The sequence below is a fragment of the Lachancea thermotolerans genome (assembly GCF_000142805.1).
Source record: "Lachancea thermotolerans CBS 6340 chromosome D complete sequence".
NCBI classification, from domain to species: Eukaryota; Fungi; Ascomycota; class Saccharomycetes; order Saccharomycetales; family Saccharomycetaceae; genus Lachancea; species Lachancea thermotolerans.
Genome location: NC_013080.1, coordinates 893707 through 915815, shown reverse-complemented (window position 1 = coordinate 915815; position 22109 = coordinate 893707). Strand labels below are relative to the sequence as shown.

Below are 22109 nucleotides of genomic sequence, written 5' to 3'. Positions count from 1 at the left end.
TCTCAGGGCTCCTCACATGGGCCGTTCCGAGCGCCATGTGCAAAACATTAAATAGAACAAAGCAACTTGCAGAGCGATTACTCCGAGGACACCTTAGTTGGGCAGAAGTGGACAACACAGCAGACGGGCTTAAACGTAGTGACGGGAGGACCGCTACGATGGACAATTCTAAGGGACTGAAGCAGAGGGGCCGGGAAGGCGGGAGAGAAAACGGAGGGGAACACGGAGCAGAACATCGAGACGAAAACGCGGCAAGTGAGCGGAGCAGCAAAGCATCGGGATTCCTCCATCATGAACTAGACCATGTTCGGTTGTATGACCGTAATCACCAGGAGGGCAAGAAACTGAGCGAGTTTGTTGAAGAAATCAACCACTTTCAAGAGCCGAGGCCGAAACTAGCGTTTTGCTCTGTCAAGACGCCATGGAGGCGCAGGCTTCAAACGCTCGCAGTGGCCTGGCACGTCGCGTCATTTGTGTATATCCTGGCGTTTGCGATCCTGGCGCTCGCAAATCCCATCATGTGGATTATCATGTTCCCGTACATGGCTTACTACGCATTTGACAGGTCACCTGCTAACGGGAACGTCACGAAGCGGTACTCGAAGTGGATGAGGGGCCTCACTTTCTGGCGCTATTACTGCGACTACTTCCCTATCCAGCTTCACAAAACAGCAGATCTCAAGCCGACGTTTACGCACAAAAAACACAGCAGCGGCTGCCCTTCAGAGGATAAATACCTCGTCAGCTTTCAGCTGCGCTTGTGGCCTCTGAGATACTCGCTCAAAGTCAACATCCTCAAACTTGGAGGCGCCCCTCCCAGAGAAGTTACAGGTCCACGCTACATATTCGGATACCATCCCCATGGGGTGGCTGCACTGGGAGCTTTCGGCGCGTTTGCAACAGAGGGTGCTAACTGGTCCAAGCTTTTTCCTGGTATTCCCATGTGCCTCATGACCCTAGTTAACCAGTTCCAGATCCCGTTCTACCGAGACTACCTTCTTTCGCTGGGCGTCACCACAGTCTCAAAGAAGAACGCTCTGAAGGTTCTAGAGCGTAACCATTCTATCTGCATAGTTGTTGGAGGTGCGCAAGAGGCCTTGATGAGCAAACTTGGCTCTGCAGACTTGGTTCTCAAGAGAAGGAAGGGTTTCATCAAACTTGCTCTGGAGACCGGAAACGTTTGCTTGGTGCCCTGCTTTGCTTTCGGAGAGACCGACTGCTACAACATCTTAGAAACTGATGAAAAATCGTACTTACACAAGTTCCAGCTGTGGTTTAAGAAGACCTACGGCTTTACAATTCCCCTCTTTTTCGCTCGTGGCCTGTTTAACTACGACTTCGGCTTGATACCGTTCCGTAAGCCGATCAATGTAGTGACAGGGAACCCTATTTATATCAAAAGGAAGCATGATAACCCCACTGTTGAAGAAATTGACCATTATCAAAAGCTGTATATTGACGAGTTACAGAGGACTTTTGATGACTACAAGAGACAGTTTGGGTACAAAGACCTCGAACTTAACTTGGCAGAATGAACATAAGCCTGTAAGTACTCTATAAACAAGACTTGTATTTGCTCACTTATTAAAGTTAATTTCCGATGATCAATATGATATTTTGCAAATTGATCTTGTTTTGGTTACAAGCCCTTTGAGGGTAAATGCAAACGCCAGAGCAATGAAACCACAGAAAAGACTGCTCACACAAGATGACATGGACATCTGGTCTCACTCGGAGACGTTCAATAACTTAATCAGCTTTCTCTCGGGGCTTGCTGAGTCAGTGAAAGGTCTAGAGAACAACGAGTACCAGAAGCCCACCGGATCATCAATTGAGAGTTGCTGCCAATTACTAGAGGAGGTCGCCTCTCTCGCAGAACAGTACCCGGTCAAACAGGATGCCGAAACATCAAGGTTTGGAAAAGTTGAGTTCAGGTATTTTTATGACGACTTGAAATCCAAGTCTCAAGGACTAATTCAACGAGCGTTCGACGCATTGGACGGCACTCAATGCGAGGAACTCTCGGTATATTTCGCAGAATCGTGGGGTGACAGAAGCAGGATTGACTATGGCTCGGGGCATGAGCTCAACTTTCTTTGTTTCCTTTACGGGCTTAAAGAGTTTGGCGTATTCAAGGAGCCCGCTGACTATAGAAACATGGTATTAAAATTGTTCATCAAGTACCTGGGTGTGATGAGAACCCTGGAAACGAAGTACTGGTTGGAACCAGCCGGTTCGCATGGAGTCTGGGGGCTAGATGACTACCACTTTTTGCCCTTCTTATTCGGTGCGTTTCAGTTATCCACACACAAACACTTAAAACCAAAATCGATCCACAATAGCGAAGTTGTTGAAATGTTTGGTAAGAGATACTTATACTTTGGTTGTATTGACTTTATAAACAAGGTCAAAACTACTGCTTCCTTAAGATGGCATTCACCCATGCTGGACGACATAAGTGGGGTCAAAACTTGGGCCAAAGTCGCTGAAGGTATGATCAAGATGTACAAGGCAGAGGTTCTTAACAAACTTCCTATAATGCAGCACTTTTTCTTTGGAAGTTTCTTGCAATGCCCCGAGGGGATTTCCCCACCCGGTACGCATGCCGAATCACACCAACATTGCTCGCACAGTCCCCTTGAAAACACATGGGGAGACTGTTGTGGCATCAGAGTCCCTAGTGCGGTAGCTGCTACCGAAAGTCAGAAAGCTGGTCCCAAGAGAATACCCTTTGATTAATGATAGAAGCTTATGTAGATATGTCAATACACTACCATGCAAAACGGAGCTGAGAAGCTGTGAACACTGGAGGTTTCCAAATAAGTTTGGCTGGATCGATATTACGGCCTTTTTTCTGTTTAATTTTCTCGTAACGTTGTACAACATCTTCATTCATGTAAATGATGTGTTGTCCTTTATAGTATTGTAGAATGTTGAGGGCCTTCAGAGTGTGTAGAATGTCTGTTGTTGTCATTGAGGTCATTGAGCTTATTTCATCAATAGTTATTTCTGTTCCATGATTCATAAGGAGCTTGATTAATGTATCTGCCCAATAAGCTCTGTATGATAGTAGGCCTAAATCAGAGAGGGGCTTCTCGGGAGAGCCTGCTTTCCCTTCCTTTTTTGAGAGCTCGTAGGAAAACTCGATCAAGAGTCTTCCGTAACCCATTCTTTGATACTGTGGAAGTGTCAGAATACACGCAACGTTGTATCCTTCCGCTGATTCTTTCTCTTTGGAAAAATAACCAACCAAATGATGTCCTAATTCATCTCTCCTCGTCATGCAATAAAATAAAAATGGATCGACGTCGTAATAAAGAGTCTTGTGGTCCAAAAACAGCTTTGAGAGCAAGGACAGGTTCCGGCACCACGTTCTCTGCTTCCTGCCATCAATTTCGAAAAACGACACATAGTCATCACGGTAAATCTCGTTCCCGGGAGGATGCCGCAGCGTGCATTTTGACCGGTATCTTTCATACTGCTTTTTGGAACCAAAGTACTGTAAAGTAAATGCGTCGATGTATACCACATCTTCATCGGTGAGCTCGATGGGATAAGGCGAGAAATACCAAGGTTCAATTTCGTATTTCCCCATGATTATTTTGTTCAGATTTCTGACTCTCGCAACTTCGTGTGAATTTTGAACCATGGATCCTGAGGTTCTAAGTTTCTTGATCTCGTCGTCTCGTGATATATCCTCGTCCTTGATACCTTGCACATTCAAGTTGTCAAGATCCATGACATCTTCTCCGTCTACTGCATCAGAATGAGACGAGGATCGACTTGCTGGTGTGTTCTTCTTCTGTTTCTGCTTCTTACTACTGGATTTATCTTTCTCCGCTTCCTTTGCATCCTTTTCGTCTTGAGGAAAAAACACTTCCCTTCCGAGGTTAATCCGCGGCGTCAGCACCCACTCGTCTAGACGCTTGTTGAAGTCCTCATAGTGTACATAAAACTTAGGTGGGCTCTTTCTCTTGTTTATACTCAAGATCTCTGCTAGCCTCTCCTCTCCATCTTTGTCGACCCAACACTTGCATCCAATGTTCAGTTCTCCAATATCTGATATCTCCTTTGGTACAACAGGCTTCTTTTCCTCATCATGGCTCATGCTCTTTTTCTACTTACGGAGTGAATCATCATCGTAGGTCAGTTTTCTTGAAACTTGGATATTAATTTTTGTCACTTGTAGATGATGATATTATGTAAATATACAGACAGTACCCTCAGACACTTGAATGCCTTTTCAGAACCGCTGGGATTCCAAGCGAGGATTCCAGGGGAGATTTGGATGCGTTTCCTGGGTAGCACCTGGAATCTGCTTCCACACTTTGATGCTTTTGTCGCTCTCGCCAGTGATCAGCCTTAGGCCTGTTTGATCGAAAGACGCGGATAGGATTCCGCGCTCGCTTTCTAAAGATCCTGGAACCTTGATTGTAGGTAGATCCTGGAACTTATGTCCGGTCTTATAATCGTAAAATGACAGATGGCCATCGTCTCCGCCCGCGAATAAGACGCCATCGGGATTTACTGAAAGACAATTAATTATTCCGGTGTCTTCGGAGCGGAAGTTTGTCAGGAGCTGCCCGTCTTGAAGACGCCACGAACGGATGTCGCTCGTGGAGGCTGTGGCCACCGAAGACTCTGAGGGGTTACCCGCGATCGCGCGAACGCTCTTGCTATGGTGTGTCAAAATTTTCATTGCCTTACCAGCTCTGATGTCCCAGAGCCTCACCGTGCTATCCGCGGAGCCACTCATTATTTGAGGATCAACTGGAAAGCACTTGACCTGGTTAATCGGCCCCTTGTGCCCAGCAAGCGTCATAACCGGAACACGCGTTCTGATGTCCCAGAGCCGAACAACAGCGTCTCTTCCCGCGCTTGCAATTAGATCCAGAGTTGGGTGGACGTCAACCGTATGAACGCCTGAAAAGTGGCCATGGTAGTCTCTTACCACAGTGTTTTTTTCAAGATCCCAGCACTTCACAAGCTTATCTTCGCTGGCAGAAAACATGAGAGGATGTCGCTGTGAGATTGCAATGCTACGCACAGTCATTACATGGCCTGCTAGCGTTAATTTAAGCTTTCCGCTGGCTAGATCCCAAACTTTGATCGTTGTGTCATTACTTCCAGTAGCAAACCACTCGTTGTCGACAGGGTCCACGCATACGCATCGAACCCAGCCGTTGTGTCCATTGATTACTCGCATTAGCTTCCAAGGAGCATGCCAACTGGGCTCTAGGGCTAACTGTCGGCTCTGGCGTTCCATAAGTAAGTTAAATGAATCGTCTTCGCGATATACTTTTCGCACCAAAGACGCGGTTTGGGCTGTGTCTGGCAAGGGTTTCTCGTAATGAACTAAAGCGCCAGTGGAAGGCTCAGAAGGTGCGCTTGATGCGCTTCTAAACTCTTCGTAGCGCTCGAGCACGTTCTTCCTGTCTTCAATTTTCTTTTGTAGGTCTGGGGAAACTTGGGCAAGATTTTTGAACCGCTTTTCCCACAAGTGTTTCAAGTATACTTCTCGAGCGTGTTCTGGACCATGAATTCGATCTATGGACATAGCACCATGGGCCCTTGAAGACGTATAAACTCTCTTTTGGCTTGTCAAAGGATATCAACTAAGTAGTTAACCAATTTTCCTGCGTTATGGATGATATGAAAGTGGAAAATTTTCCTGTAAATATAACGCGACAAGCTCATCGCATAAACCATTAAAGATTTATAAACCTCTAAACATCAATTTTAAGCTTTCGCCTGACTATTTTTGTCTCACTTGGTTAAGATGTCAGAGATCGAAGACAAAAAGAGAGGCAATGAGGCTATTGCCGCTGACGCCGGGCCAGAAAGCACCTTAGATAGCCATCTGGACAAAAAACCCAAAGTTATGGGACCAGAAGGGATAAGTGAAACTGATGTTGGCATTACAAAGTTTCTTACTGACAACGTGCCTGGGTTTCTTGGCCAAATCAAACAAAGATACACTGATTTCATGGTGAATGAAATTGACAAGCAAGGAAATGTTGTGTACTTGACAGATAAAGGATTCAAGATGCCAAAAGCCCCCAAGAAATCTAAAGAAGAAGAGACAGAAGAGGAACTAGCAGAAGCTGAAAGGCGCAAACAGTTCAAGGTCGATGAGGATCTTAGAGCGCAACTGGTGGAGCTGCTAGGTGAAGAGGATGTGGAAAAAATTGAGGACTCGTACAAGAACGTCACGAAGATGGAGACCTCAAGGAAGTTTGACGGTAAGGCAGAGCGTACCAAGATACATCAGCTGCTTCGCGCTGCTTTCAATAACCAGCTCGAGTCCGTAACATCGCCTGAAAACACCTTTCTCATAGCGTTGGCTAACCGCAGGTCTCGTGTTAACAAAAAGGACTTAGTAGAGAGGAACAAAGACGCCAACGGAGTCGAGAATTGGGGATACGGTCCATCCAAGAGCTTTATTCACTTCACCATGTATAAGGAGAATAAAGACACCATGGACGTGGCAAACGTATTGTCCAAATTTCTGAAGACCCCAACAAGGTTGATTAGGTTCGCGGGCACCAAAGACCGCAGGGCAATTACGTGTCAACGTATGTCGATTTCCAAGATTAACATTGACAGACTCAACGCTCTCAACAGGGCACTGAAAGGGGTTGTCCTTGGCGGTTTTAAGTTTGAAGATGAGTCTTTAAGCTTGGGAGACCTGAGGGGTAACGAGTTCACCATCGCTATTCGTGATGTCAAGGTTCCTGAGGTCTCTACAGTATCTTTGGAGCAAATATTAGCCGATGGATGCGCGTTTATCAAAGAAAATGGTTTCATTAACTACTTTGGGATGCAGAGATTTGGTACCTTCAGTGTGTCCACGCATGAAGTCGGGAAATGTCTCTTACTAGAGCAGTGGGAGAAGGCCGCAAACCTCATTTTGGCAGAGCAGGAGAACGTTTTGCCAATTTCCAAAGAGGCAAGAAAGATATGGTCTGAAACAAAGGACCCTGCGGCTGCTTTAAAGAGGATGCCTCGTCAGTGTGTGGCGGAGAACGCTATCCTTCATTCTTTGGCAGACCAAGCCAGAAATGGTGATTCTGCCGGTAACTACTTGCACTGCATCAACAAGATACCTAGAAACCTACGAACAATGTATGGCCACGCTTACCAAAGTTACGTGTGGAACACGGTCACAAGCAAAAGGATCGAACTCTATGGTCTCAAAGTTGTCGCAGGCGATCTGGTGATCGACGAAAGCGCACAGCAAGGCTCAAAAGCCGGCAATGCCTCAGGAGACGCCGATGCTGATGAAGAAGACGACTTTGCTGAGGATTTGCGTGAAGCACAATTTGTCAGGGCCAGACCCGTTACTCAAGAGGAGGTGGATGCTGGGAAGTTCAGTATTGAGGATGTTGTGCTGCCGTCGCCAGGTTTCGACGTAGTTTACCCAGCCAACGAGTCTCTACGCCAAATCTACGTGGACGTAATGAATAAGGACGGACTGGACCCTTTCAACATGAGAAGGAAAATTCGTGACTTTTCACTTGCTGGTTCTTACAGAAACATCATCCACAAGCCTCAAGACCTAAGCTTCAAAATCCTGCATTATTCTTCTCCTACTCAACAGCTCATCAACACTGACCTTGAGATTTTAAACAACAAAAAGGGCAAGGAAAATGGCCAGAAATACATGAAAGACAAACTGTCACGTTTCCCAGAAGACAAGGGAGGTGAGAGTACTGCTGTGATTTTGTCTTTCAAGCTTGGTGTGTCCGCTTACGCGACTATGCTCTTGCGTGAGTTGATGAAACTTGAGACATCCCGTCGTGGGGACATGTGTGATGTTAAAACCCACTCCGAACAGGCGAACTGATCTGCGCCATTAAATGAGCTGGAATTATCTCACCAGCTTCTCACATTTTGTTCCAGCGCCATCTGGCAGGATCAAATCACTTTGTCACGAAACGTCTTTTGGCGCTATCACGGCGACAGAATATAAGCTGCCACTAAGCCGGACTAGGATGGACTTCTTACTACAAGTACCATAATAATATTTACAACTTAAAAGATAAAGAATATAGTTTGGGTAAATCTTCCAAGCCTTATAATTCAAATTACACTAGAAAACAAGCTTTATGGCGCCTCGCGAATCATTGCCAGATTGCTGGACTACAAAAATACAAGGTGCGGATATTGATAATGGAAGTATGCGAGTGAGACCTTCGAGGCTCGTTTCAGTGTCTTCGATGCTCGGATCTGGAGTAGGGGCATCAAGCAGGTCGAGTTCGAGGTGGAAGCAGGAGGCTCACGATCTTTTTGGACTAAAGCGGCTGGCTCGAGCCTATTTTAGAGGCGAGGAACATTACACAAAAGAGGATGTACCAGATTATGGTGTGATGCGGTTCCCTCCAAAGGGCACAAGGCTCCGCAAGAACCAGACCTCGAGCGCAACTTTGATTAAGCCGAATTGCCACGCACCACAAACAACTGATGGATCAATGAAGCCACTTCTGCCACAAAAAAAGCACTGTTATTCGGTGTCTATGGGTTCTTTGATCGAGGGCCGAGACGTTAATGTCAAACCATTAAAAACCCCTGTTGCCGTCGAATCTGGGGAGAACGTGTCGCAGTTTGGAGACATTAAAGGTTTGAAGAAGAGTACACTCAACAGTTCTGCTCTACTCAACAAGCACCACGTCAACGCAGCTTTCTTACAGAACAGCCACCAGGATTCTGAGAACGGCGAAGAGAGGGTTGTAGAGATCTTGGAGCTTCCGCAGGATGTTGGTATTCAAAGTCTGCTCTCACAGGTTTATGGAGGCCCGCTCGAAAAAGTCAATGTTTCAAAGGATCAAAGAGGCGCGCCAGCTAGAGGGGCGCGACTGCACTTTTTGTTCAATGAAGATGCCAAAAGCTTTATTTCCTACGGGCTCTCGAATAATTTCAGAATAAACGGACACATTGTCAAACCGCAATGGGCACCAAAATCCACTTGTAGCCTATCGAACATGAATTTCGATGAAGTCAAGGACATGGTGAGTGCGAATGCCTGCGCTGGAAGGCAGGAAGGGACGAGGGCTAGGCGATGCATAGTTGTGAAGAAAACAGGGTGCACAAAGTCCCCTCGGTCAAGACAGTTGCACTCAAACCGTCAAAACCTGTGTTCCTTTGACTATAAAGACCTTCGCAAGGACTTTGAACAGTTCGGCGAAATCTCAGAAATATCTCCTATGATATCACGCAAACTTTGCGTCTCCGTGAGCTTTTACGATGTAAGGTCGGCAATCAACGCTCTGGAGAGCTTCGGGGAGCCTGATTCTTTTATGCATAAAAAATACAACCGAGACTGGACGATGGCGTATGGCCGGGACACCACCGACCGGGCATGCTATCACATGTTTTGAGCTCAGCTCTTTTTATCTCTAAAAGTACATACATGGCTAGTTTAATAAGGAAAATGTACTGAATTTGTATACAGCTCGTTCAATCCTTTCCATCCAAAGCAACCAATAGGCCGCCAACGAGGTGTAGAGACCCAGTAACAACGACCTCGACCGGCTCGTTATAGGCCTTGACCAATTCAATAGCAGACTCAATATTAGCCACAACGTCAACCTTGGCATGGGGCTCCAAACGCAACCAGGTGTCGCGCAGGGCGTTCTGGACCTCGAGATTTTCGACCTGCTCTTTCGATGTATTCATTGACACGAGGTCAGCACTGTAGCTGCCTGACTTCCATGTAACGTTCGTAGTAAAAATGACGCGGTCAAAGGCAACTTCAGGAAGCAAGCATTTGTGGAGGTTGGTTATCAGCGCCTCTGCATCCCTTGTTTGCTGGTTGAAAAGAAGAACCTTTTTGCGAGGTGTTTTGATGACCTCACTTTTGAACCAGCCTGACGCAGCCTCAATGCTGTCTTTAGTGTGTGCTCCATCGATCAGCCATGTTATAGCGCCATCTTGAACAGTTTGACACCGCCCGTTCCACTTAGCGGAGGTGAGACCATCAACAAAACGCTGTGGGAGCTCGGTATCCGGTGCGAGCTGAAGGTTCTGGTCCAGAACGCCAAGACGGACCAGGTGTTGCGAGGCGAGAGCGACAGCAAGGGACGCGTTGGAAATCTGGAAGTCTCCCGCAATACCAAGCTTGATTTTCTTCAGGCTGTCAAAGATAGGAACTTCAGTGAGGGAGGTTTCGCGCTCTTGCGCCCTCTCCTTCAGAACCTCGAGACCCTTGGTGGGCTGGGCCGCTATGGTGAATGCAGGGCTGCCTTTTTTGAAGATGCCTCCCTTGTTCCACGCAATCTCCTCTATCGTCTCGCCGAGCATGAAGGTGTGGTCAATGCCCAGCAACGAGACACCGCATGCGGTGGGGCTCTCAATGATGTTGGTGCTGTCGAACTCACCGCCCACGCCGACCTCGTAGATGCACGAGTCGCATCCTTCTTGCATGAACACGTGGAAGGATAGAAGGGTCAGGTACTTGAAGTAACCGGGCTTGCTCCCGGGCGTCATGTGCGGGAAATTGTCGAGCGGCGAAGAGGTGGCCTCAAGCTTGTCCCAGACATCAAAGAAGTAGCTGGAAAACTTCTCCTCGCAGATGGGCTGCCCATTGATGCGGATTCTCTCGCGCACGGACTTCAGGTGCGGCGAGGTGTAGAGTCCTATCTTACGGATCTGGTCGCCGTACTGCTGCAGCACGGACTGTGTAAAGGCTGCTGTGGAGCCTTTGCCCTTTGTGCCAGTGATGTGCACGATGTTCAGTTTGTTGAAGTCCGACGTGCTGTAACCGATACGGCGAGACCACTCCTGCATTTCCCAGATGTTCATCTTGTTCTTGCGGTCGCCGGATGCCCTGATGGCCATAATGTTGGCGTAGTTGGACTGCAGAGAGTTGAGTGCAGCGATCGCATCGCTGTAGGACCTGGCTGGACGTGTCGACATTCTGAGCGGTACGCTAAGTCTCATGAAATGCACGGCAGAACTAAAGAGAGCCAGCAATCGACGTTCAGGTCTCACAGGACGCTAGAGCTCAGCAGGGATGCCCGACGGGCCTGGTTATCAGTCTGGCACGGCATTTTTCGAGTGCAGTCACGTGATATGGCATGTGACTAACAAAACGATGCACAGTCACGTGACTAGAAGTAAGATAAATTATATCACGTGACACACAAAGCACTCTGACCAAACACGCCTGTCGCGCCGTCTCATGACCAGCTACATCTAAAGGCACTTCTTCCCGCTGCCCACTCCAACGCGTGGCAACCTACAGTCCATTTAACAGGGCGCATCTCCAATCGACATATAACTATGAACGAGCGTTGTACATAGCTTTACCCGTCCAGGAATTTAAATGATTACATTTATTCTACACGGGCAGTGAGTGATTCTCAAAAGCCCTCAGGATCTTTTTGCAGACGAGGCGATTTCCGGAGTTTATGGCGGGAGCCGTGGGAGGAATTTGATAATTCGCACGGTGCTCTTTACATCTTGTACCAGGTTTTTGGGCATATCGCGTACTTCTCTTGTAAAAACTACATACAAGCTTCTGTAGCAGGCCAAACTTGCGGGATATATGCCAAGGCGATAAGAGAATACACCTCTGGAGGGCAGCATGGCTCTGGGCGCAAGCGGAGTGTTGCGCCCCGTGTGCTGCGGCAGCAGTTCTTTATGCGAGTACTTTTGTACTCGGCACAGCGGGCTTTAATAAAAGATTTCCACAGACTATAGAGCTATCTCGAGCCGGCGAGTACCTTAGAAAAGCAGAGAACAGAGGTGCTGAACGCGGACCTCAAGTATAGCCTGATCTGAGCGTGAATCCTGTCGCAATTAAGTGTATCGAAGTGCAGAGCTAGGCCTGGCAAAGATACGGGCAAATCCATCTAGCACGGCGGTTTCGTATGGCGACATGTTTCCGTCGAGACTCGAACAGAACCAGCTCAAAGCCAACATCTCGGCATCCTACAACAAGCTGTATGGCCAGTTCTCGCTGACGGAGCTGCGGGATGTAGGCAACTACCGGATTCTCAAAATCGTGGGCGAGGGAAGCTTCGGCAAGGTGTACCTGGCCAGCCATCGGCTAACGCACCAGAAGGTGGTACTGAAAATGGGATCCAAGAACGACCCCAACGTTGTGCGGGAGGTCTTCTACCACCGGCAATTCGACTATGTGTACATCACCAAATTGTACGAGGTCATCGTGACGGAGAACTCCGTCTGGATGGCGCTTGAGTACTGCCCGGGCAAAGAGTTGTATGAGTATTTGCTGATCAAGAAGCGTATCCCGCTCGATGAGTGCTCCCACCTCTTTTCGCAGATTGTGGGTGCCGTCTTTTACGCGCACTCGATGAAGTGCGTTCACCGGGACCTGAAGCTCGAAAACATCCTCCTGGACAAGAAGGGCCAGGCCAAGCTGACAGACTTTGGCTTCACTCGTGAGTGTGCCACAAAGGGCATCCTCGAGACCGTGTGTGGAACCACCGTCTATATGGCCCCGGAGTTGATAGAGCGCAAGCCCTACGAGGGCTACAAAATCGACACATGGTCGCTTGGCATCATATTGTACACCATGATCCACGGGGCAATGCCTTTCGATGAGGAAGATGATATCAAGACTAAGTACAGAATTGTCAATAATGAGCCGTTCTACGATGACAACTTCATTGACGCCAACGGGAAGGATTTGATTATGCAGCTTCTTCAAAAGGACCCCAGCCAACGGCCTTCCCTCACGCAAGTGCTCCAACACCCATTCATGTTTCCCCATGGGTCTTCGATATTAGAAAAAACAGATAAGACGATAAAGCGCCAGAGCCAAGGGTGCAAACATTTTCATTCGAAGCTTGAGCGCAGGTTGCTCAAGAAGCTGAAACAGTCTGGATTTGACACCCAAGCTATAAAACAGTCGGTAAATAAGAAGAAGTGCGATGCCTTAGCAGGAACCTGGCAGCTTTTGCTAGAGAAAGAGAAGAGAAGCGAAATCCTACGCCACCCAAAACGGAGCAGGTCTGTTCTGTCCGTCAAAAAGGTATTTGAGCCGTCTTTACCAAGCAGAAAAGGTTCTGAAGACCTAAAAAATCCGGAACAAGGAGGCAAAGCAGCGTCTTTGAAGCGAATAATGAGTAGGAAAAGTGATACCGTCTCCATTAGACAGCCGATAAACGCCACACAACTTAAGATGTCACCACAGCAATCTCCGGCTGAACAGACTGAGGGCAGTGGGAATACAAGGTCAAACAAGAAGCACAACTTTTTCAACAAAATGACCAATTTTTTCAAAACCAAGAAGCAGAACGGTATTCACTATCAAAATGGGTCACCTAGTCTCTCTTCTAAGAACGCAGACAAGAGGAAACGCAACACAAACTCATTTGAATCAAACAAGAACAGTCCGCATCGCTCACCTACCCGCAACGGTAACGGGCTGATGCCTGGGATTGACGTGGAGAAGAAGCCCCATGAAAAACTGAAAATTGAGGAACCCATGCTCAAAAAGTTCAAGTCCAACACTTCGAGCGAAGGGTCTCGGCAAACGTCAATGGGAAACTATGATAGCGAGCTAGATCATAGACCTGCTAACAATGAGCACGAAGTCCCAGAGGGTAACAAATTGCTTGAGCAAAGGGGACGCCCCATGTCAATTCTTTCTCAGCAATCCGAGATGTCAAATGACACATATAACTCGGAGTATTCAACGGACGGCAACATCTCGAATTCGAAAGCAAACAGCAGCATAAGCTCTAATAACAGAAATATTAGCAGCGTTATACTTTCCCCTACCGGCGATTTAACAGATAATCAGACCACGCAGTCTCGCGTAACAACAAGAAGGTCGATGAGCATTATGTCCAGTGCCTCAAGCGCATCCGAGAGGAGCTCTCGAACGGATTCATTTTATGACATTTCTACTGCCTCCTCTCCGAAAACCATGGACCTAAGAGCTATGGGAAATTATTCAAACGCGGATACCATGGTACCGCGTATGACTGTTGGGTCCCAATGGCTGTCAAAACGCGGGAGATCACCAGTCGGTAGAAGAGGAAGACCACCAAAGAGGAACATCAGCCGGAAGCTGATGAATCATAGTTCTTCTGCCGCCCAGTCTGTTATCCAAGAAGAAAGTTCTTTTGACAATGAGGACGACAACTCTGGAGCGTTGATTGAAGAGACCGAAGGCCAGGGCATTCCAGATGCCCCATTATTGCATGATTTAGAAACACCTTCCTCCATCAGCGGAACCCCTTCAAAGCCATCTACTCCAATTTGTGCGGAAATCCAGCCCACAGATACAAGACCGGTTCTGTTTGCCATGGGAAGATCTTTTAGTGGTGGTAGCCGCTGGTCGCGCAATCTTTCAGAAGAGAGGATATTAACATCTGATTTCCCTTCTCTCCAAAACGCCGGCGTTCATTCAGATATTGGTAGTGCCGACGATGAGGATAACTCTCTCGACGATTGACCTGTAACATATCAACAACATTAGCATTAATTTATATAGTTAACATCAGTTTTTTGGGAGGAAGATCTCAGAATCTTCCATACGATAACCTGAAAAGAACCCGTATGCGGGCCTGTTACGCTTATTCGGAGTCCAAATCTAAGATATTTTGTATATTTTCGAACGCGGAGGGGTCAAGCCTCATAGCCTCGATAAGTTCCTCCAAAGCCTCTGTATCATTTGAATGGCCTCGGCTATCCGTCGAGAGATGACCTTCAAATTCGTTTACAGCTTCAGCCTCGTCTTCTTTTTCGTGGTACCTTTCGGAAGGAGGAGCAGAACCGCTTTGGTAGTTCTTTAGGTCCTCTTTTTTAACTTTGAGAGCTTCGGTCAGGAAAAACTCGAAGAAATCATCCTCATCGATATCTATGTTTTGTGCACTAAAGAATTTTTGAGCCTCATGGTCAGCAGCGGTATCACTGTCATCGCTCGATTCATTGGCTTGTTTATTGTTATCTTCCTCCTCCAAGCTGGACTTTATCCCAGTAAACAAGCTTTGCATCCTCTCCATGGTGTCCTCCTCTGCGACTTCTGCTTCTGCTTCGATTAATAGAGCGCCCATATTTGCTTTTTGGTGTGGGACCTCTTTTTTCAAATAGCCTTGACTAACAAGCTGCACTTGGAAACTGTCTAACGCTTCGGAACAGGACGTAAAGTTCTCACGCTGAAAATGTTTATCATACCTGATGACTTGTTCCAAGGCTCTGCTGATTATAGCGCCTGTTATTGACGGCAAACGCTCGCTTTGAAGATCAATGCCCGAATACTGAAGGTAAAAGGATAACAATTTGCATTGTGATACAGGCAGCAACAGGGTTAATGGTTGATTTTCACATTCTTCGATTATCTTTTCGGGTTCGTGACTTAAGTTTTCTTGGTATAAGCATTTGATTATATAGCCAATTAGTCGTGGCTTTTTCTTTAAAAGTTCGAAATGTTGCTTGTTATTCAACTCTAATGGCAATTGATAGAGATTTCTCAAATACTTCTCAGGCGTATCCAGGACGAACCTTTGGTGAAGTATACTGCTAACTTCTGGAACTTCTATGAGCTTATAGTAGGTGTTTAGAAGAAAATTCAGTGCTTCTGATCTTTCCATGCCACGGCCAGGAGTCACGTTGCTAGGGATCAACTTAAACTTTCCTTCATGTATCCATAAGCGATTATTGCCTTTTGGATATTCATATTCGCTTGGCAACACATCATGACTTTCTATCAGGAGAACTTCCCCATCTGATCCGGTAACTTTTACGAAGATTTCTGGGCCCTGTAAACTTGAAAATCGCTGAAGAAGACTCACAACCAGTGATTCTTCCTCAAGGTTGTCGGTGATGCATAAAGAGCCAAGGATATACGGCGCAGAAGCAGAATCCTCAACAACTTCTGTTTTAACGCCATTGTAGTTCGTCCATGGGTAAAATTCGTTCCAGGGGCGAATAAGATCCTGAAATTGCTTCAAAGCACGATTAAGGTGTTCAGCCGACTGCCCATGAATTATATCTAAATGAAAAATACCAAAATAAATGTAGGTTTCTTCGGGGGTTTCATCAAGACCGTCGTGAGTTTCCGAAAGATCTGACCAGAGTAGAGCAGCCTTCCCGAGGTGCTCGCTTTCGGACTCGTGCATTTTTTCAGCTTTATTTATCAGTTGGTAAGGCGATGAGATGAGTTTGAAAAATATCATATCACGCGTTTGTAGAATATTCGCAACAAAAGTGTAAATTAATGAACAATGGACAATGTCAGAAGAAGAGCCTGGGCAGGCTCATTGAATCTGCGTGTCACAGTTCACCCTGATCTAACTTTGAATTCCTCAAACGAGCCCGAGCACATCATTAGTTTTAGAGTACCGAGAGAAATATATCTCGTTCTTTATTTCCCCTATATCCTTGAAAGAGTAGCTCCTGAGCTGAGAACTAATGTCACAGACTTTTACAATGGATGGTGGCTTGAAATGGAGGGCGTTCCGTTGTCGTGGAATTTCCCTGCAGGCGTTTTGTTTGACTCTCTGACGGGGCTGGACCCTGCGCTGAGGTCTTCAAGGCACCGGCACAACAGCCTCAATGTCTGGGAACTGACGTTACGACATGAAGACCAGTGCCCAACAAACGTAATTCCAATCGTTCGGGGAAGAGACCAGGTTCGTGAGTTTTGGATGCATCAGTGGAAGCAAGCTTGTTTCATCTTGAATGGCGCTTCTAAACAGGTGATGTCACTATCGAAGCCCGACACAATGAAGTTTTGGGATAGTATTCTTCGGCGGGACCAGAATAGTTTTGACACAATTAAGGAGAAGATTTTGCCGACTTTCGATAACACACGATATGTTCCTCTGAGAGTTCACCTCGCATTGCCCCAAATTAGGTTTCTGGAGCCACAGGCGAAAGTTCAGCACAATAATGGGCACATAAGGTTGGGAGATGTATTGAGCAGCGAGTTTCCTGAATGGTTCCCGAATGACTCTTCCACGCCTAATCTTGCAAAAGCCGTTATACAGGGCATAGAAGTCCCGTTACAGCTGTCAGTGTGGTATCTTTATCAAGAATTGTCGAGCTTCGACGGTTTTCTACATGTTTCACTTTGCCTGATGACTGAAGACGCGTCTTTGACTTCACGTAGCTGAAGTGCTCTTCTTTTATACAATTATGAATGCAGTTAGAAGTAAAACTTGAAAATGCTCTACGAAGGAACTTCGAAGATAGCCTGAAGCCACACGCGGTACATTTTGAGCTGCCGTTTTCTGTTTACAAGTAGCCGACGATCAGTACCGATTTGGTTTTCAACGAAGTATCGCTCAGTGAAAATGTCCCTCAGCTCTTGCTCGGTGAAAAAGTACACCCGAGTGCCATCACCCCTGATGTAGAAGTTGTCGTCAAGCAGCCTATTTTTCTTGAACCTCACTTGTGCCAAGTCATACCTCCCGTAATCCCTGAAAAGAATCTTTCCGCCGGGTTTCAGCAGTTTGTGAAGGTTTTCCATGGCGTGCTTCCACTGTTCAGGAGCTAAAGCGCTGAAGACAAAAATCATAACAGCTATATCGACTGAGTGGGGCTCTACGCCTTCGGGAAGAGTGTGCTCAGGGTTAGCCAAGTCCCAAACTGCTGCGTGTGCAAAGCGGGCATCAAAATGCTCGCTAGTCTTGACAAGTTCAACAGCTTTTGGTGCAAAATCAGCACCAACAACTCTCAGATGCTGGTTTTTATTTTCATTCAAAATAGGGAACATAGTGTTGCCGGCGCCGCAGCCAATTTCGAATATAGTGACGGGTCCTGCGTCTTCTTTCGTAGCCTCATAAAGAGAAGGAAACTCAATCTGTAGCCACTTTCTGTCCTTGAAGAAGTTTTCTTTGTTGTTTTTGTAGAATATATCCCAGTATCTTGCTGGGTTGCTATTGTAGAGTTTCTTGTCGAAATCTGAAACGGGATTCTTGAGTTGCTCTGCTATCTTCTCTTCAGCCAGAACAACCTGTTCCTCGCCCCATTCGACGTTATCCCACGCATTATGGTTCCATATATCGGAATCGTCTTTGAGCTGGCGCTGACCAAATTGGAAAGGATCATCGCGCCCTATACGCGTATCTGCGGGGTTATCCTCGGTAGCCGCGCTCTCATGGTGAGCGGATTCCAGCTCCTCCTCCTGTACCTCTGAGTTCAATGCTTGAACTTGTTCTTTAGTTGGGGTCTTAGGGATGCCTAAGCGAATCAGATGCCTCCTGGGCGACCACCTCAGGCTCGGTGTTGTTTTCGTCTTTAAGCTCGGCGGCGGCGGCGGCAGCAGCAGCAGCGGCGGCCTTCTTCTTCTTGTTCTTCTTCTTCTTGTTCTTCTTGCTTGAAGCGCTAACTGTGGTATTAGGCTGCTCCGTAGCACCACTTGAGCTTTCCGCTGAATCCGCTGAGTCCTCCTTCTCTGATTCTAGTGGCTTGGCAACGCTAGTTTCGGTCTGTTCGGTCTGCTCTTCCTTCGTAGAGGAGTCTTCCGTAACCGACTCTTTGTCGTCTTCTGGACTGGTCTTTGAAGCCTCGTCATGCTCTTCAGCAGCTTCTTCCACTACCTTCGCTTCCGCATCGCTGGCTGGTGCTTCCTTCACAGCTGACGCCTCTGCGGCAGGAGCGGGCTTTTGGGCAACTGGTTCTTCTGGCTTGGTGGGCTCAGCCTCATTGCCTGCGCTCTCGTTGCCCTCACTGGTAGGAACTTCTGTGGGCTCCTTTGAAATTGTTTTAGTTTGGACATCACCAGGAATTGACCCTTCCTTCTCAGCGATGCTGCCCTGTCTGCTAGCGTCAGTTTCCGCAACGTGAGCTTTTTCAGCTGAGTCATCGACCTTTGCGATGGTCTCGAACTTTTTGATCAAATCCGCAACACCCATTTTAGAGATTTGCTCCTTCACAACCTACTTCTTAAGCTGCCTATCGGGTTCTGATTGTGGGCTGAGTTGAACGTTTCGAATGGTTCGTCAAATACTGCTTAGGATTAATTTCCAAAAATTTTTCCATGTTTAAGATTAGGAACTTGACCAACTTCAGCGATGTTGAAATTACTTCGAGATCATAGTGTCACATGATTGACAACAAGCATTTGCTTCAATATCAGCATCTTATAAGTGCCTTGGATACTTGTGCCCTTTTGCGCGTGTCTAATGCCCCCCATAGCCGGCAGCGATATAAGGTAGACTCGAAACCTTGCATGTATTATGAGAACGGCCGAGGCGTTTTTTGGACTACGTTTTCCGCAGCTTGGCCCCGAATGTGGCAAACAAAGCTCACTAGGTAATCCTCATCATGTGCTATGCTAAGCACGAATCTAGTGTTTGCAATGTAGGCTCTGGCGAATTCGGGGTGCAAGCGCTCTATAGAACTGTCGAACTCGACTCGGGGCGCCCCGTCCTGTTCGTTGGTCTTGTAAAATACTTGAGTGTAGATCTTTTGAGCTGGAAGAAGGGGAATTTCGAGCCTCTGAGCGGCAAGGCTTTTGAAGATCGCTTCTTTTGTAGCCCATACGCCTGCAAGATATCGCACGACACTAGGAGAATTGTATCCCAGTTGGAGCATCTGGTACAAGTGACGGACCTCCTCGGGGTGCATAAATTTGGTCGCAATTTTACGGAACGTAGTGCTTTGTCCAACTGGCGCGTGTTTCTCCACGATTTTCGCGAATCTCGGCAGATACACAATGTCGGTGCCAATGCCTAGCATGGCGGCATGTGGGGGTATTGCGAGTGTAGCGGGAAGAAGAAGCATTCTCTTGTTGAGCAGCCTGCTGCTGATTCTCTTCATAGGCATTGTTGATTCAGCGTTTCACTTTTCATCATTACTGTGTTTTAGCTTTATAGTCATTGTCGAAGAAGTTATTTTGAGTTCTTATGTAACTTCCCATCCTACACGCTGGGCTGCACATGTATCCTATTAGCGGTTTTCAAGACACCTAAACATGCAGATCTGCCAAAAGACGTGGTTCGACATTCGTCAGGTCTTTGCCGAACATGATGGCATCTACTGGCTGTTCGAAACCCTTTAGAATGGCCGCCTTTGGGAGATAACCGATCCTGTCGAAGGCCAGTTTGTCCCAGATCTTCCAGCTGCCTACATTCGTCACGAAAACAAGGTTAAATACGGAGTATGTGTACCCTAGCAAGGGAGCCCAGCTCAGATAGACCTGGCCCAGGCGATATCCAATCCCCTGGCCACGCTGCAACGAGTTCACTAAAAATCCACCGTTACAGTTATGTGAACAGCGTGGCAGGTAGTTGGGCTTGACGAAAAACGTCCCCAGGAAGCGATCTTCCCAGTCATTCCATTCGGGGCCTATAACCAGCTTATCTGTCTTCAGCGCGACAGCGCAGAAAGAGTGGAGCCAGTAGTCGATAAACTCCTCTCTGTTCATGAGTTGCATGTGGGGGTAAGTCTGGCCTGCATCGACATTCTTATTGAACTCTTGATGCATGTAGTCAACCAAGGAATCGGGAAGATCCTCAGCCGAAAAAACAGGGAATGCAGTAGCTACGTCCCCTGAATTGAATAGCTTGAATTGAATCGGCTCCACAGTCACTGAGGGATCCGAGAAAGCTGGCCCGTTGCGAAGTGTTCTTGCCATTGTATTGTGAGAATTGCGTCTGATTGTTGATCTTGATAGAGGCCCTCGAGCATCTACACCTTTTGAGTTCGATCTTAAATAGCCCAGCCCAGAAAAATTAATTGATATGGAAGTCATTTGCTCACAATAGCTTATCGAAGCTGACTAAATGCAGAAAATCATTGACTCACAGTGCATGATATCGGCTGCGTTCCTAGCTAAATACACGATAAACAGATTTTAAAGTTGGAACTCGGTAAGAAATTCACGCACCATCGAAAGAAGTTGATCTTGCGACTGCACCTGCTCAATTTGGTGATTGGCGCCGTTGACCAAACCCGAGTTTTTCGACCAGAAGTCCGTGTTGCTGCACGCTTGCCATCTATCTAGAAGCTTCTTTTTATCGACGTAGGCAGGGACGATTTGGTCCTGTTCTGAGTAAGCAACCAAAAATGGTTTCTTGACCCTACCAAAAGTTGTCTTTAGAGTTTCGTCGGGAATGTCAGACGAGAAGTAGTCATCATCGCCGCCTGGGAGGGCCAGCGAGCACCACCTGTACGCAGTGACGGGCGTTTCGCTCATGACCTTGGCATACTCCAGCGGAAGGATCTCATCCTTCTGTCCTTTGTCGACGAGCTCCTTGGCTTTGGAGTTGAGTCTGTTCCAGGTTTCTTTGTCAACAGCCTGTCCGAAGAATTCGCGGTCCGACACCGAGGCCTGTAGAACACCCGCGTCGATGGTATCGCCGAATTTCAAAAGGTAGTGCATGGTGTCCTGCGAGCCTGTGGAGTGTCCGAAAAGCACAATGCGTTCACGAGAGCCGCCCTCTGTGGACTTCAAGTAATCTACCAGCTCCTTAATCTCGCTCACGTCCTGGTCCAGGGACGTCAGCCCCCAGCCCTTAAAACTGCTTGTGAACTGGATCTGGATCACGGACCAGCCCAAAGACCCCAGTTCCTGCGCCAACTTGGGAACATAAGGCACCGTCAGTAGACCATCGCCCAAACCTCCAATGAAGACCACCACCTTCTTGGAAGGGGTCGAATTAAACTCAAACGCGACTCTCCGGGACGCGTATTTATGCAAAACGCCTGAAAAAGACATGCTGGAGCTTTCAATTGACACGAAGAGAGCTTAGTGAAGTAGGTCTTCAGCTGTCTTCGAGAATTCGTTTATAACAACCCTTATCTCAGAGCACGATAACGATTGATTTCTAAGTTTCGTTGTACAGACATACGAGAAGTCCGCGGAGGAAGCAGTTGACGCTTAGACTCAGCTTAAAAAATGCGGAAGGGGCATTCGAAATTCGCTGGACCTCATGCGCCTGAAGAAAGGTCGACTTCAGGTTTTTCATCCCGAGACTCTCGCTCCCACTTATGTTAGATACAAGACGGCGCTCAGCCAAGTATTCTAGCTCAAAATCAGTTGTACCAATCGTGGACAATTCCTGAGCACTTCTTCAGCTGCGTTCGCTGCATGCTGGATTTCGACAACTCTCTCGGATCCTTTATTCTCTTGTTTTGATCCAAGTTTACGGAAATTGGAGATGTCAGTCTTTGGCTGTGACAGTGTC

At 47.2% G+C, this 22109-nt stretch overlaps 13 protein-coding genes across 13 annotated transcripts; 6 read left to right on the top strand and 7 right to left on the bottom strand.

Annotated features, from left to right (window-relative positions):
* Window positions 1-35: 35 nt before the first annotated feature.
* Window positions 36-1535, top strand: DGA1 (diacylglycerol O-acyltransferase; the record flags this gene model as incomplete). The annotated part of the gene is made up of 1 exon (XM_002553150.1): window positions 36-1535. One exon carries the CDS (start codon window positions 36-38, stop codon window positions 1533-1535), a length of 1500 nt encoding a protein of 499 aa, XP_002553196.1.
* Window positions 1536-1677: 142 nt separating this feature from the next.
* On the top strand, window positions 1678-2739 carry RRD2 (peptidylprolyl isomerase RRD2; the record flags this gene model as incomplete). Its single annotated transcript, XM_002553149.1, has 1 exon — window positions 1678-2739. The coding sequence occupies one exon, from the start codon at window positions 1678-1680 to the stop codon at window positions 2737-2739; it is 1062 nt and encodes a 353-aa protein (XP_002553195.1).
* Window positions 2740-2770: 31 nt separating this feature from the next.
* On the bottom strand, window positions 2771-4108 carry ESA1 (NuA4 histone acetyltransferase complex catalytic subunit ESA1; the record flags this gene model as incomplete). The annotated part of the gene is made up of 1 exon (XM_002553148.1): window positions 2771-4108. The coding sequence occupies one exon, from the start codon at window positions 4106-4108 to the stop codon at window positions 2771-2773; it is 1338 nt and encodes a 445-aa protein (XP_002553194.1).
* A 135-nt stretch (window positions 4109-4243) lies between these two features.
* Window positions 4244-5557, bottom strand: PRP46 (mRNA splicing protein PRP46; the record flags this gene model as incomplete). Its single annotated transcript, XM_002553147.1, has 1 exon — window positions 4244-5557. One exon carries the CDS (start codon window positions 5555-5557, stop codon window positions 4244-4246), a length of 1314 nt encoding a protein of 437 aa, XP_002553193.1.
* A 222-nt stretch (window positions 5558-5779) lies between these two features.
* PUS7 (pseudouridine synthase PUS7) lies at window positions 5780-7846 on the top strand (the record flags this gene model as incomplete). The annotated part of the gene is made up of 1 exon (XM_002553146.1): window positions 5780-7846. The coding sequence occupies one exon, from the start codon at window positions 5780-5782 to the stop codon at window positions 7844-7846; it is 2067 nt and encodes a 688-aa protein (XP_002553192.1).
* A 262-nt stretch (window positions 7847-8108) lies between these two features.
* Window positions 8109-9377, top strand: SSP2 (Ssp2p; the record flags this gene model as incomplete). The annotated part of the gene is made up of 1 exon (XM_002553145.1): window positions 8109-9377. One exon carries the CDS (start codon window positions 8109-8111, stop codon window positions 9375-9377), a length of 1269 nt encoding a protein of 422 aa, XP_002553191.1.
* Window positions 9378-9456: 79 nt separating this feature from the next.
* Window positions 9457-10938, bottom strand: MET7 (tetrahydrofolate synthase; the record flags this gene model as incomplete). Its single annotated transcript, XM_002553144.1, has 1 exon — window positions 9457-10938. The coding sequence occupies one exon, from the start codon at window positions 10936-10938 to the stop codon at window positions 9457-9459; it is 1482 nt and encodes a 493-aa protein (XP_002553190.1).
* A 940-nt stretch (window positions 10939-11878) lies between these two features.
* On the top strand, window positions 11879-14428 carry KLTH0D11044g (non-specific serine/threonine protein kinase; the record flags this gene model as incomplete). The annotated part of the gene is made up of 1 exon (XM_002553143.1): window positions 11879-14428. The coding sequence occupies one exon, from the start codon at window positions 11879-11881 to the stop codon at window positions 14426-14428; it is 2550 nt and encodes an 849-aa protein (XP_002553189.1).
* A 121-nt stretch (window positions 14429-14549) lies between these two features.
* KLTH0D11022g (KLTH0D11022p) lies at window positions 14550-16151 on the bottom strand (the record flags this gene model as incomplete). Its single annotated transcript, XM_002553142.1, has 1 exon — window positions 14550-16151. The coding sequence occupies one exon, from the start codon at window positions 16149-16151 to the stop codon at window positions 14550-14552; it is 1602 nt and encodes a 533-aa protein (XP_002553188.1).
* Window positions 16152-16199: 48 nt separating this feature from the next.
* On the top strand, window positions 16200-17090 carry ATG5 (Atg5p; the record flags this gene model as incomplete). Its single annotated transcript, XM_002553141.1, has 1 exon — window positions 16200-17090. The coding sequence occupies one exon, from the start codon at window positions 16200-16202 to the stop codon at window positions 17088-17090; it is 891 nt and encodes a 296-aa protein (XP_002553187.1).
* A 2065-nt stretch (window positions 17091-19155) lies between these two features.
* On the bottom strand, window positions 19156-19746 carry PPT2 (holo-[acyl-carrier-protein] synthase; the record flags this gene model as incomplete). The annotated part of the gene is made up of 1 exon (XM_002553140.1): window positions 19156-19746. One exon carries the CDS (start codon window positions 19744-19746, stop codon window positions 19156-19158), a length of 591 nt encoding a protein of 196 aa, XP_002553186.1.
* A 142-nt stretch (window positions 19747-19888) lies between these two features.
* KLTH0D10934g (KLTH0D10934p) lies at window positions 19889-20674 on the bottom strand (the record flags this gene model as incomplete). The annotated part of the gene is made up of 1 exon (XM_002553139.1): window positions 19889-20674. One exon carries the CDS (start codon window positions 20672-20674, stop codon window positions 19889-19891), a length of 786 nt encoding a protein of 261 aa, XP_002553185.1.
* Window positions 20675-20776: 102 nt separating this feature from the next.
* On the bottom strand, window positions 20777-21640 carry KLTH0D10912g (KLTH0D10912p; the record flags this gene model as incomplete). The annotated part of the gene is made up of 1 exon (XM_002553138.1): window positions 20777-21640. The coding sequence occupies one exon, from the start codon at window positions 21638-21640 to the stop codon at window positions 20777-20779; it is 864 nt and encodes a 287-aa protein (XP_002553184.1).
* Window positions 21641-22109: the final 469 nt, after the last annotated feature.